Source organism: Harpia harpyja, chromosome Z (assembly GCF_026419915.1).
Source record: "Harpia harpyja isolate bHarHar1 chromosome Z, bHarHar1 primary haplotype, whole genome shotgun sequence".
NCBI classification, from domain to species: domain Eukaryota; kingdom Metazoa; phylum Chordata; class Aves; order Accipitriformes; family Accipitridae; genus Harpia; species Harpia harpyja.
The window spans coordinates 8,410,048-8,423,878 of NC_068969.1; the positions used below are offsets into that span (position 1 = coordinate 8,410,048).

Sequence of the window (13,831 nt, forward strand, 5' to 3'; positions counted from 1 at the left end):
GAATGTGCCCGCGAAGGTGCCAAGCCTGTGCAGAGACACCTCGGGGTCCCTCTCTGGTTCCTGTGGTTGCATGTCACCTTCTGGAGAGGCTCGGGTTGGAGTATCACGGTGCCCACCCCTTGCCTGCTCCTCCTGCCCAGCCCAAGATCAAGAGCTTCACTGGCTCCTGGTAGAGAGCACACAGCAGCCAAGGGTGTCCAACACTGCTGGCCAAGCTACTCCAGCACTCATCCTCAACATCAACCAGGCTGGTGGGGAGCCAAGGATGGGTAGGGAGAGACTTGTAGCTTGCTGAGGCACCCATCCTTAAACTGTCTTATCCTAAAATAAGATAAGGCCAAACTCTCATCTACTTACATCACCTCTTTTACCGGCAGCAGAAACAGGGTGCATAAAGCCTAGGTGAGAGGAGGGAGCGTGACATGTACCACCACACTCCCCAACGCCCACCAGCCCCCAGGCAACCAGGAACACTCACCCAAAGCCATCTCTGACATTGCCCTCTTCTGCTCTCCCTTCTTCTTTTCCTGTGGCCACGAGCAGCGGTAGAAGACCTCAGCAGCATGTGGCAGGTTGGATCCGACATCCCCCATGCCTCGGTTTCCCTGGCTGCAGGGAGATGCTGCAAGCATCCGGCTGTGCTCCACTGCCCTTTGCGGGAGCAGACTGCAAACACCCAACACATCCCCAAGCCCAAGGGGGTTCCTAAAGGAGAAGACAGTCTCAATCCATGATGTAGCACTCGCAGATATGAGTGACAGGCAACAAAAACAACACCGTTGAGGGCTTCCTTGGTCATAGGATAAACCAAGCCAGAGCAGCATTTGAGTTGGGTTTTGTTTCTAAGAGGGGAAAATAAGCAGGATGCATCTTGTTTCTCCCCCCTCATTTCCAAACTCTTTTGCTGGCTGGCTATCAGCAGTAGGGCAAAACCAGGGAGGTGGCTTGTCATCAATCCCCCACTCTGAGTCAGACCATAACGCTGAGGTCAAAAAAAACAACAAAAGCAAAAAAAAATCTAGAAAGGAAAAAACTCTCACCCTCCACCAGGAGTGAGCCTGCACCATCCACCCTGAGCATCCACACCTCCCCAGGGTTTCCCATCATCAGCCACCTCCCCACCCTAACCAAGTACCACCCACTGGAGATATTACTGGTCCGTGGCTACACCCACACCAGCGGTTTCTCAGGGACAACTGATGGGGACGGCCCCAACCTGCTGCTGCTGCAGCCCCTAGGTATACAACCGGTGGACACCAGGTGCTAGCAAGGTCCGTCTGCAGTGCGCAAGCCACACGTGACCCAACATACAGCCCGGCTTGGGACCCGTGCAGACACATGCATGGGCTCCCAAAACACTTCCCCCAGAGTCTGTATCCTTACTCGAAGGCCCTGCCAGCCCAGGGCCCAGCAGCCTGTCACGCTGTCAGGTCTGGTCTCGTCTCTGCCGTCAATACAAGTTAGACACGTCAAATCCTCTGTGACTCTCAAGGGCTTTTTTTTCCCCCCTCGTTTTTATTTGATGCGTGAGGATCGCTTAACAGCGGCATCAGATAACCTCCTGTCTTCCTGAGAACTCTACAGACCTATATTCAAGTGCGTGTGGTCTTAAACTGAAGGTCATCTCACCGTCATCTCACCTAGCCAGGCAGCCGAGGCACCACCTCTCTCCCCAGCACCCCAAACCTCTCTGAGGGCATCTGCAAACCAATCCCCATGGTCACCTTGGGGCACAGGAAAAGGGAAGGAGGAGGATGGAGAGCTCCATCTCCCACAAAGCCACAGGCATGTTCCGCAGGGTGACCCGCTGATGCGAGGAGGGGGGTCATCTGGATGAGTCCTTCCAGGCCTGCATGATGAGACACTGAAGGCACCAAAATCCCAGGCTGGTGGCGATAAGTTCTGGATAAAGGTATCCTGCTCCTCATCCTCCCTGGGGAGATGAATATACAACTTTGAGTGGCCTTGGGTCAGTAAGGGCTCCACCTTGGGCAGTGGTCTTCAGCCCATGGTCCCCAGAGCTCGCAGGAGACCAAAGGAGTTCATGGGGACAAGCAAAGCTATGGTTGAAGAACAGCATCAGCAGAGAGGGCTGGGCATCTGTAGTACTTCCTAGACACCCAGAGGAAAACCTCAGGTGGGAGCTGATCAGCTGGAGCTGCCACTGCGATCGGGTCTCACACACACGCAGACTGCAGCCTGGACTGCTCGCACATGGCAAGCTGGTATTTAAAAAGGCTTCATTCACAAAGCCCAAAATAAATAAACTAAATCAGCCAGGAGAAAGAATTCAAGTGGAAAAACATCCCAATAATTGAGCCCTCTTTGCAAATGTTTTACCAGCTGCCAACCCCCGACCCCAGCTCCCCAACACAGCCAAGCAAAATGATCGCTCCATGGTTTTGCCTTTAAAACACAAACCGTCTGGGATGGGAGCATAGCTACACAGACTTTCATTTATAACAAGTGGGAGAAAAACGTCAACAGATCTGAGCAAAGCCAGCAGCCGTGGCAGTGCGGTCAGGGGAGCAGGAGAGGAAAGATGAGGTGCAGCCATACTCACAAGGGTGCCGGGAGCCGGGAGTTAGCTACCATAAAGGACCATGTTTATGTTCTTAGTCCCCTACAGACAGAAAGCCGTTCACATTAAGAAGCCGTTCAGGGCTCTGGGTAGGGGAGGAGAGTCTGAAGGATGGCACAGATCCTGGACACATCAGCTGGGGGAAACCTCGGTGGCACCACCAAGAAGGGAGGAGCATTCAGCAAGTATTTCTGCAACGGATTTAGGGCAAAGCCAGACAATATAGGCAGAGGGTGTGGGTGAAATGTTTGCTCTTCCATGGGAAGATATAACACACAGCTCACAGGTCTAGATAACATATATTTAAAACATGGTAAAGTCCCGGCTGACAAACTCTCCACATGTCAAAGGGTGGTTTCTGGCCAGCTGGAGATGCTAGAAAGTCCCAGGAGAGACAGCAGTCTGTACCTGCCAATATTCAAATGGGTAAATAGCTACCTCAGGCAAGCGCAGGCTAGTCAGGCAAAGACTGAGCCAAGGCAAAATAAACTGATGGCTGTAACCGGACCAGATCACCAGGAAGCAAAGGAGACCAGCATAATTAATGCCAACCAACACCCATTTACAGCTACCAGATCCTGTTGGCAAACGTGATTTATTTTTGTGTGGATTGTGGGCTTGACTGATAAATGAACCAGCACCTGTGCCATTCATTTGAACTCAGAGGATGTAAGACTTGGTACCACTTCCCATTTTTAATCAACAAACTACAACTCCATCAAAGGACAGCAGCACATGTTTGAAGTCACTGTTAGCTGGCTCAGAACAAACCCATGACCAGGGGGTCCACGGCAAGGGACAAGATCTCCAGAGATCTGTGCACCACAGCAATAAGACCATTGCTGAAATAAAGCATCCGTTTGTGCTAATGACAAGTCAGAGAACTTTCTAAGCTGAAAACAGGTCAAAAAAAAAAGGTTCAAGAAAAGACCCAGGAATTAAGATTGGAAAATATGCCAGTGGAAGACTTTACAACCTCTGTGTATTTAGCTTATCAAAGAGAGAGGCAAGAGGTGACTGCATCCTAAAGTGCCATAGCTGACAAGGGGAGCAAAGCTTGCTCCAAGCTAGCGGCCAAAGAAATAACATGTTTCCCTGGCTGTAAATGGGAGCAAGCCACGTCTTTCTAGCAGCTTATGGAGCACTATACCTCAGCTCCCCATAGATGTGGGGCCGAGGTGTGGAGGAGCGTGGCAGCCCGTGCCAGGCAGGAGCCAACATGATAGCCTCCCAAATCCTTCCTGGCATCACAGAGCCCATGCTGGCCACTGCTGCTCGAGATATGCACTGTAAAGCAGTGACTCACAAGCCCATGGAGGTGGGGAACATCCTAATACAGAGCCCAGAGGAAGGGAAAAAGCTGGGGGTTTTGCTGAAAGTTGGAGGATGCCTTTTCAAGACCAGCTAAAGAGATTAAACCCCAGTTTTCTAAGTTAGGCAGAGTCAGAGTTTGGAACCAACCAGCCCATGCTTTGGTTCAGAGCAGGGTGCAAGGCAGCCAGGATGATGCTGGCATTGCTCTCCTCCTTCATCCCTCCACTTGCATATCCTCCTCAGCTGCAGAGAGCACAAAACTGACCCAAAACCCCACAGAAAAAGACCAGGTTGAGCCAGTCACTTCTAGGGTTGCAGTGGGAGACACCTGCCAGCTCCGCCTCAGATGCGATTAGCCACCTCTCCAGCTGCCAGAGGAGCCCAGGGGTTCGGAGATCCAAGCCCACCCACCTGGCAGTGCCCACTAGATGCTAGCACAGATGCAGAGAGATGCAGGCATACGCAGCCCACCATGGAGAGCCTGTTACACCCAAGCCAGAGTAAACGCTTCTTGAAATGGCGGGAGGTTACAGGGGAATAACCCGCTCCCAGAGCTGTCAGAAAGGATCCCCACCAGGGAAGAGCTTTGCAGGAGCTCTCCTTTGCATCCAGGAGTTGGGACCACCAGGTCTGACCAGTAGCTGTGCTGTGGGGCAGGTGCGTATGCCCGGGGAAAGCGGGGCATACCTGCCTGGCAGCAGGGAGGAGCATCAGCAGGAGCTATTAGGGAAGAAATGCTTTCAAGGGACACTAAATAACCCCAGTCTATGCCTTAAATAACCCGCGCTCAGAGCAACGAGCCAGCACACTCTCCTGGGTTTCTTCAAAGGCGATTCTAGCCAGCAAGTTGCTGCTGCTGCCAGGCTGCCATCCCAGGGGACCGATGTTCTCTTACCTGCTGGGGATGGCTGCAGCCTTTTCCCCACAGTTCCCAAAAGCTATGCCTGCACTCAAAGGGTCATGGAAATGCCAGCTCCTGAGCCCCATAAGACCCAGGGGGGCAAGGAGGCACACTGCAAGGGCAGCCTGACCACAGTGCCTCCTGCTCAGTGCCAGCCCATCTCCCTTCCATCCCTAACAAAAGACTCTACCATCCTATTTATTTTTTTAATTATTGTTATAAATTTTATTTTTAATCTTCCCTGTCCCTCCAAAGCAGCAGCAGACTGGGACACACAAAGCCCAGACTGCTGAAAGCCGGCACCACTGCACCTGCACTGCTCAGGACACCTGAGCCCAGGCATCCCCAGTAACTTCAGCACGGCACCAGCAAGTCCAGAGGGAGCCACGCTCCCTCTCCACAGCCTTCGGCCTCAGGGGCCTGACATCCCCAACAGTCAACCTCAGGGGATGCCGTGGGAAGGGCGCTGGAGGGCCACCCGCAGTGGGGCTTCCTCCAGCTCTGCCCCAGAATTCCCCACCACCTCTCACAGTCCTGCTCCCTCAGTTGGTCCCCAAACCCTCAGCTACTTCACCCCACACGTCCCCTCCAGTCCCCTTCTTCTCCTATTCCCTTTCCCTATTTTTCAGCACCTCCAAAGCTTTCTCCACACTTCTTCCCCACCTTCCACCCTTCTCCCTGCCTCCTCCACCTCCCTCTCCATCCCCTGCTCTCCCACACCTCCTTCCTATGACTAGATGGCCACGCCATCCTCCCTCCACTTCAGCTAATTCCCTCTCTCCATGGGAGCCAGTGTTTCATCTCTGCCGCTGAGCCCCCTTTCATGCATCCTGGCTTTTGTCATCCCACCCCCTTCCTCCCTGCGGTCGCCGGGACGGCAGCAGGGGTCCCGCACGCTCGGCAGGCCTGACCCCCAGCTCTCATTAACAGCACCCTTCTCAAAGCAGGCGCAGCGTGAAATAAATAAATAAAGCAAATCTCCGTCTCGCTGCTGTGTCGGGTTGCTTAAGGGAGCCAGGCGCCGGGGGTGGGATGAAGGATGCTATTTGGAGAAGCTGTCTCCATGGCAACCCCCATTCCCACCACCGAGCGGGCACAGGTCACCTGTTTCCGTGAAAGTTTCCCCCCTCCCTCCTGGTCCCTCCACCCCGGGAATTGCCGGCACAGCCCCAGGGGCACACATGGTCCAGCCCGCGGGAGAAGCATCGGGGATGCAGAAGCGGCAGGGATGCTGCTACCAACAGCCTCCAAGGTCCCCCATGCCACGTCAGAAAAGGCCAGGGCATCCCCACGGTGCAGCACGCACGGACTGGCAGCACCCACTCCCCTCTGCCCCAAGGCAACCCCGTCGTCTCCCTGCCTGTGTCCCCACAGTCAGTCTAACACAGGCGGGGGGGCCACTCTCTGCTGCAGGACTTGGGGATGGACGCAGGCATGCGCCCTGACACAGGTGCTGTTGGGACTGGGGCAGAAATCAAAATGTGTCCCCTCCCTCCGCAGGCAGCCCTGGGTGCTGCCTTTCCATACGATTTCAGTTATTTATTTTAATTGAAATCGGCCGCTCCCATTAAATGCTGCCAGGTGCTCCCAGAACAACCCATGGTTCCCTTTTTAGCTCTAACAACTCCATCTCTCATGCGACAGATGCGCTTGCCGGGACCTTTACCCAAGTAAGGCAGCGTCAGCCCCGCGTCGCCGAGCATTCCCGCAGCCAACCTGATGCTCCCAACCGTGCCAGCCCCCTCCCTGCATGCCCACGCGTCCGCCGCAGGGCTGGCAGCAGTGCCCAATACCCCCCGCACCAAAACAGCCGGCAGAGCTCCAGGAAGAGACATAGAGAGGATGGAGTGAGAAAAGGAGAACGGAGAACTGGTTCTGCGCTCCACCAGCTCTCCAGCACAGGGGGGGCATGAGCAGCGGCGGTCTCACCCACTGCCGGCATTAACACATCTTCTGCCGGTACCAGCAGGCAGCTCCCTAAGGCCGTGGTGGACAAGAGGGTCAGCAAAGAGCCCCTGGCTGAGGTTCTGGGGTTGGCACCCGGGCAGCCATCCTGCGGCACAGCACAGGCTGGAGGGATTTGCATGGTTCCCCCACGGGGCTGGGAGTTTCGCCAGGAAAAGCAAGTTTATAAATAGTGCATTTCAACACGAACAAACGAAAGCGGCAGAACTTGACAGTCAGATAAGCCAGGGGCTGAGCGCCGGCCCCTCCCCAGCATCCTCTCCCACCAGGAAGGATGGTCCCTTCCCTCCATTGCCCAGCTGGCCAGGACCATCCTCGCTCTCCAGAAAGCCTGGATCTGGAGCTGTCTGTGTCAGATGTGCTGCTTGGGAACACCCTTGCTGCAGCTGGTCTGGCAGCCAGAGCAAGCGTCAAAAAGACCAGAAGCAGGGGGGATGGCCACCTGCTCCGCTCGGGGGCAAGGGCGAACACAGCCCACAGCAGCCAGCTGCCCAGCCAGGGCCAAGGGTCACAAATTTCAATGTATTGCTTGAAACCAAGTCTTCATAAGCCCACAGGCCAGAAAGTTTCTAACTTCTCCTCCCACCCCTGCAGAAGACAGCTGCCCCACCGGCGAGGCTGGCACTTGAAACAGAAGTTTCACGGCACGATGCATTACACCAAAGGGGCACATACCTGCCAGATCCTAACAACAAGCAAGACACTCAAGGGGAAAACCAGCTTTTATCTCTGCGTTCAGGAGAAGAGTAGCGAGCCGTCAGATGAGAACTTGCTTCTCGTAAACAAAAAACAGCAGAAAAGACACCCCTGCGCCTGTGGAGCGAATAAGAGGACATCCCTGCTGGGGAACTACCTGCCAGATTGCAAAAGGAGGAGATCTTGATGGTAGTGCCCAAGGGAAGACATCAAGAGATGACACATCAGAGCAGCCCCATCAGCCGTCAGCAAGAGAAGCCTCTGACAGTCCACCAAACACATGCAACGCTGTTCATGCCACACTTGCTTACCTTGATGTAGGTGTCAAGGGCTGGGTGGACACGGTTGACTGCTAGATGGATGGACAACGGCGTAGTGAATGGGAAGGTCGCCATGACCACGTGGCTGGGAGCAGGGAAGGAGAAGATCTTGAAGCCATACTTTTGGAACCGCTTGATCTGCTCTTCCGATGGCTTTGCATCTCCCTCGCTCAGGATTCGGCCTATGGCGAAGCGGCACTTCTCCGGAGGCACCTGATTGAGGGGGACAGGCAGACAGCATCAGAAGAAGAGAGAGGCTTAAGACTGGCCAAAACCTCAACCTGCTGAGCATGGAGGCAGGAGACCACCACGAACCAGGGTAAATGCAACGGTCCAGCATGATCAGGCACACCAAACCAGGGGCCTGCTCCTAACCAAGACTGATCCAGGCCCAAACTGTCCACGCTCCTCACAGCCTAAGCTCACCACCCAGTGGGGAAGGTACTGCTCCCCTCCTTGGAGGGCAGAGGGACTTGCGGCAGAGAAGAACTAAACCCCATCAGGCTGCTCACCCAAACCCGCCCCGGGTGACAGCCACTGCAGAAAGTGTCTTTCCTGACCCCCCCATCACAGACCCTGCTGTTGAGACATGCTCACCGCCGTCCCCATCTGCAGGACACCCCTGCGATTCTGGGGGGGCTAAAAAGAGATGTGACCACAACCTGCCCAGCCTGCCTCTATCCCACCCCCAAGGAGGTCACCCTGCAGGGCCCCCTGTGCACCAGCAACCTCCTGAGCACACAACCCACCGGCACAGGCTGCTGGCACTAAGCCAGAGAGAAATCTAGAGGCTGCTGGGTCCCTCCTAAGTGGGCACGCTCAGTCCGGCACAGTTTTAGGAGTGGGAAAACTGAGGCATGTAAGACTTGCATGCAGGCACCAAGCTGTTTGTAGCAACACCAAGAGAAAAACATCCCCTTCCATCCTGGATCCCAACACCACACAAAACATAAAACATGCTCTCTTTCCAGATTTGGGGATGTCTCCCATTAAGACAGGAGGCTGCAGGGCTCTCAGCCTAGCAAGGGGGTGGTCAGGGCTCTGCTCCCGGCACAGTGACAGTCCATGGGACTCCAGCCATCTCCACACCAAAGCCGAACCAGGCCATAGCTTTCATTTCTGTTTTTTAACAAAATCCCACCACTCAAGTTCACATTTACCCATGGCACTAGGCAGGAACATGGCAGGGGGCAGGAGGGCCCAGGAACTGCCCCCCAATACCACCCAAGGACACAATGTGCCTTCCTACTGCTGAGATCAGAGTCCAGCTCCCTCCTTTAACTCCAGCCTTTGTCCCCAGCAGAGCTGCTGTCTTTTCCATCCCCAAAGAGATGTTCAGAGAAGGAGCTGGCAGGCAGAGACAGGGCTCCTTCTTCCAGGGCACACTACCTAAAAAAGGAATGCAGGAAGAACAAGGGGTACACGGGGCACCAAGGAAGGGGGCACCATCTGAGCGTTCGTGCTTCCCTGCCACCTGCTCTCCAGCCTGCTGGATAATGAGACGATGTGGCAGCCAGCAACCAGGAGCAGCAGATGCACGAGTCTGGCCACCTTCTGCCAACCTCTTCTGGTGAGGGCTGGAGAACCGAAGTCTCCAAACTCCCACCACACAAGGCAGCAATACTCACCAGGACCTGCCAGGATGCCTGATAGCAGCAGCAAGACAGACAGACACCCTGCAGGCGTTGGCATCACGAAGCTGTCACGGGATGATGAGAGGCAGAGAGAGGGTGCACGCAAGGCCAGCGTATTACCACCTCCCACCCCCGTGTGCCCACCAAGGGGATCTCCACTCTGTGCTCCCCAACCTCATCCCTAACTTTGCCTGTGCTAAAGCTCAGCAACGTCTCCTCCTGCAGCATAACCACCCCACACCGCACTCCTTGCCCTCCCCTTTCCCTTAAACACCCTTTAATGTTGCACGGCAGGACCATCCCGGAGGGGAAACACAAGCAAATGTAAATAGGAAGGAAGAAAACAGACCGTCAGAAACAGTAGCAGCAGCCATGAGGCAGGGGACTGGCGTGCCTGATGGCTCACTCTTGCCCTCCTGTGCTGCAAGAGGGAGCTGCAGACAGGGCTGTGCCGAGCATCGCTGCTTTGGGGCAGGGAAGGAGAAGCAGATCCACCCCAAAGACAGCAAGAGGCAGCAGTAAAAGGCATCCATGGGGAAAGGCCCAGATGAAGCAAGGAGATAAGGGAAATCTAGATAAAATTCCTTTAAACACAAAATCTCCATTTACATCCTCAGTAAAAACAGTTCACCCCCGGCCCCAGAGCAACTGATGGAAGGACGCGAGCTGCTGGAGTGGGCAGCACCACTTGGGCCAGGCATGTTTGCTTCCTCCCTTCTCCTTTTAACTTTCTTTTTTGTAGCATGCAGCCCCGCAGGCACTTTCTCAAGGACAGCAGCAAGGCAGATTTGCCTCCTCCCCAGCCTGGCAAAGCCCGTCTCAAAGGAGGGAAGGAAATACTTTGGTTAAAACCAGCCTTTCCCTAACAAATTAATCATTTCGGGGTGGCCAGGTGCTGATCAAAGCCTCTGCTGCCTCAAGTGCCCTGACAGAGAAGTTTTACAAATGATTAGTTAACCTATTCATCTACAGCTTTGCCTATGGGAATAAAACCCATTCCTGCATTCAGAAAGCGTTTTGGCCTCTTCCATCCAACACTTGGACACAGACTGGTCGCTGAGCATGCAAACATGTGGACTGCAGGCAAAAGGCCCTAGCGCGTGCCTACAGCTAAATGTGAGCAGAAGCACTTGGCTGGAGCTGAGCACAAACCCGCCTGCCATATCCAGTCCTTGCTGAGCAGTTATTTTTGTTCCTGCCAGAGGTGGGAGAAGGAGGGAGAAGTCCTCTGGGCTGCTAAATATTAAATAAAAAGGGAAAAGAAAAAAAAAAAGTGCAAATTAATATTAATCTTGTCCATTAAAACACATAAAACATTGCTGGCAGGAATTCGGCAGCACTCGGGGAGCATCCTTGTGTGAATGCCGGAGAGCCAGGAGCCAGCAGGGAGCCCCGGGGACGCTGGTGACGAAGGCTGCCTTGAGGCCCTGTGTGACCCCGAGGCAGCCCACATGCCACGGGGCTCTCCCCGGCCCCGCTCCCAGCTGAGAGCCAGCACACGGCCATTGCTCTCCAGCTCTGGCATCCCCATCCACTCTCCTAGCAAGAGCCTCCTTTGGCCACGAGTCCGCCAGCACAGCAAATGCCACACTGGCACGTGCCGGTCATCAGCTCTTTCCTGCCACAGCACCAGGGGCATCAAAACCCTCAGGAGCCGGTGGCCAAGAACCAGGATCGAGGTGGCTGTCTGGCCAGAGCCCGCTGGCGCTCAGCCAGGGACCCTGTGGGACACAGCAGGCAGCGAGCACGTTCTGCTGCCTGATGACAAAAGGTCTATTTTTGGTGACAAGTAAACATCCGCGGTGGGTGGCCAGCTCCGGGCGGATCAGCCTCTGCCAGAGGGTGCCTGACCGAGGTCAGGAGAGCATTGAGAAGGAGAAGGAAGAGGAGGAGATCATCTCTTCCTCGCAGGCAAAAGGCAGCCTGGGTGACCGATCCCACCCCACCGGGCCTCCAGGAACGAGGAGCCAGCAGCACACACCATCTCCCATGCCATCACAGCTACAGCAGGTACAAGCACCAGGGGCACCCCATGGGATGCCAGGCGCTCAGCACCTGAGCCAGCACACCAGGCACGAGTATTGCAGTCCCCAGCTAAGCAACCCACCCAAAACTGGCCCCTTCTTCACCTGCCTGGAGGCAAGGCAGCTCTCTGCCCATCCTGACCAAGGACATCCTCACTCCCAGCACCCTGCCTGGCCTGGCCTGCTCATCGGTGAGACGCGAATCTCTGTGGGAACCAATTCAGGAGCCACAGATCAGCCTGTGGAAGGTCCCACCAGCATCCCAGCTGCTCTGGCAGACCAAGGTCTGACAAGTGCTCATATGTGTCAGGCGAGAGGAGGGTCCTGCCACCATGCAGAGCCCCAGGCACCACAGCTATGTCCTGCACGGCCCCGCTGTGTCCCAGCCACCACAGCGTTGACGGAGGCAGGAGGCTCAGGTCAATGTCACCTGCCCAATGTCATGAGCAAAGGCAGCCCTTCCAGAGAAGGGCAAGGTCTGTGGGGCTGCCTGCCAAGCCTTTGGGGGCAGGTTAGGTCCCATCACAAAAGCCAACCGCAACGGCCTCCAGAGCTTGGGACGCCTGGTCGCGGAGATGGCTTTGTTGGTCCCTGAGAGCTTCCAGCACCCTCCAGGTTCACTCCACACACATGCAGTGCCCAGAGCCTTCGCTGTGCCCGTCCTGAGCACCACCTGTCCAGCATGCTCCAAGAGGGAAGCAACTCACCTGCCCAGCACCACCACCAGGATCTCCCAGCCTGACCCACAGGCCTGGGGCCACACAGCTTCCAAAACATCTAGAGACCCACACAAATTCACTATCATCCTTCGCAAAGGCCCCACCGCATCCTGCCCCGTGCGAGGAGCTCCCCTCAGCTCACACACCAGCTGAAGGCACTCGTGACCCACGCCAGATCAGTAGCCAGGCCACAGGCAAGCGAGTAGAGAACCCTCAGCAGGGGGTGGAAAAAAGGCCTCCAGACCAGTAGCATGCTCCAGTCCGGACCGGGCACCAGCTGGGCCACCAGGCAGAGGTCCCAGTGTGCCTTGGCCACAGCAGGCCAAGAGCTGTCTCCACCAGCTGAGGCCTGAATCCAGAGAAACCTCCCCCAGTCACCAAGACAGGCCTCCTTGGCCACCAGATGCCATTCAGCCATGCTGGCAGAGAAGGTCTTCCCTCCCAAGAAACCTGACTGCAAAAGGAGAAATAGCTGGCTTCCAAAACCCCGGATGGCCACCAGAGACCCAGAGACAAGTTCTGCACTTGCCTGCACAAGCCCCACTGCCTGCTCCAACCACAGGCTGAGGGCAGAGATGCGACAGAGGCAGGGAGAGAAAAGAGACAGGACCAGAAAGAGGAGGCAGCTTCATCCTGCATGGACAGCCCAACTTTCCAGGGTCATGTAGGAGCTGCTCCTTCCCAGCCTCGCCTGGTGCTGCCAGGGAAATCACTCCCCGTGCCAGCCGTGGCAGGAGTCACCACAAATATCCTTATCAGTATCTGTGGACCTCAGCAGTACAAGCTTTCACTAGCCCATGCTTCGGCAAACAGAGAGGCAAGGCACAGTGCCCAAGCAGAAGGTCTGCAGGGCAACCACAGGCATGTCTACATCATGTCCCTGGAGCAGGGCAGCACCAAGTGCAGACGCTGAGCCCTTCTGTCAGCATCGACTGCCCTGCTCTGCCCCCAGAGATGCCAGGGGAAGAAGCAGCAGCACTAGGGTTCTCAACTCCAGACGAGGACCTCGACACAAGGATAAGGGCACAAATTAGTGGCAGGGGAATTGGCCACTCTGACCACGTGGGCTCTAGCACACCAGGCACTCCTCATGGCTCCCATCCCTCACCCTCTCAAACATGACACTTCTTGCGGAAGAAAGTGTCCAAGGACATCTAACTGAACCCTGCCTCTGCCCAGCTCATCCCAGGGAGGGGGAAGTCCTCTTCGCCACCCTCCCTCCCAGGCCAGGAAGAGGCACTGCAGTGTCTCTTCTCTGCCTCCCATGATGCAAAAGCAAAAACTGGAAGGTAAAGATAAGTCAGCTGATCACAAAGACAGAAGGTGGCTGAGCACACCAGGCTCCACTGAGCACAGTCAAGCTCAGTGCTTCCTCACCTCCAATATCTTCCTGTCACAGTCCACTCAGCACTACGTTTTCATGGACAAGTTCCCTCTAAGCAGGTCCAACCCCTGGGAGCACCATCTTGCAAGCAATGAAATAGGGTTCCTAAAACAGGACCAGTCACCCCCAGAGCAGATGCACTGGGTGAGAGCTATCAGCCCACTGTGCCCCACACCAGCCCCCAGCACACGTGCCCAAGCACAAATGCACAGCTGCTGGCTACTCTGCCGTCCCTCCCCCCCACGGCATTCCTCCACGGTCACACTAGCTACTGCAGAATTACTGGGGAGCCA

The 13,831-nt window shown here is 55.6% G+C and overlaps 1 protein-coding gene across 1 annotated transcript in view; it reads right to left on the minus strand.

Moving 5' to 3' along the window:
• Positions 1-13,831, minus strand: part of TEX264 (testis expressed 264, ER-phagy receptor) — a 44,441-nt gene that overhangs the window by 27,086 nt on the left and 3,524 nt on the right. Inside the window, exon 4 of the mRNA XM_052778187.1 lies at positions 7,769-7,990. Within this exon, the coding sequence (XP_052634147.1) occupies positions 7,769-7,990 (222 nt within the window). The remainder of the gene's footprint in view (positions 1-7,768; positions 7,991-13,831) is intronic.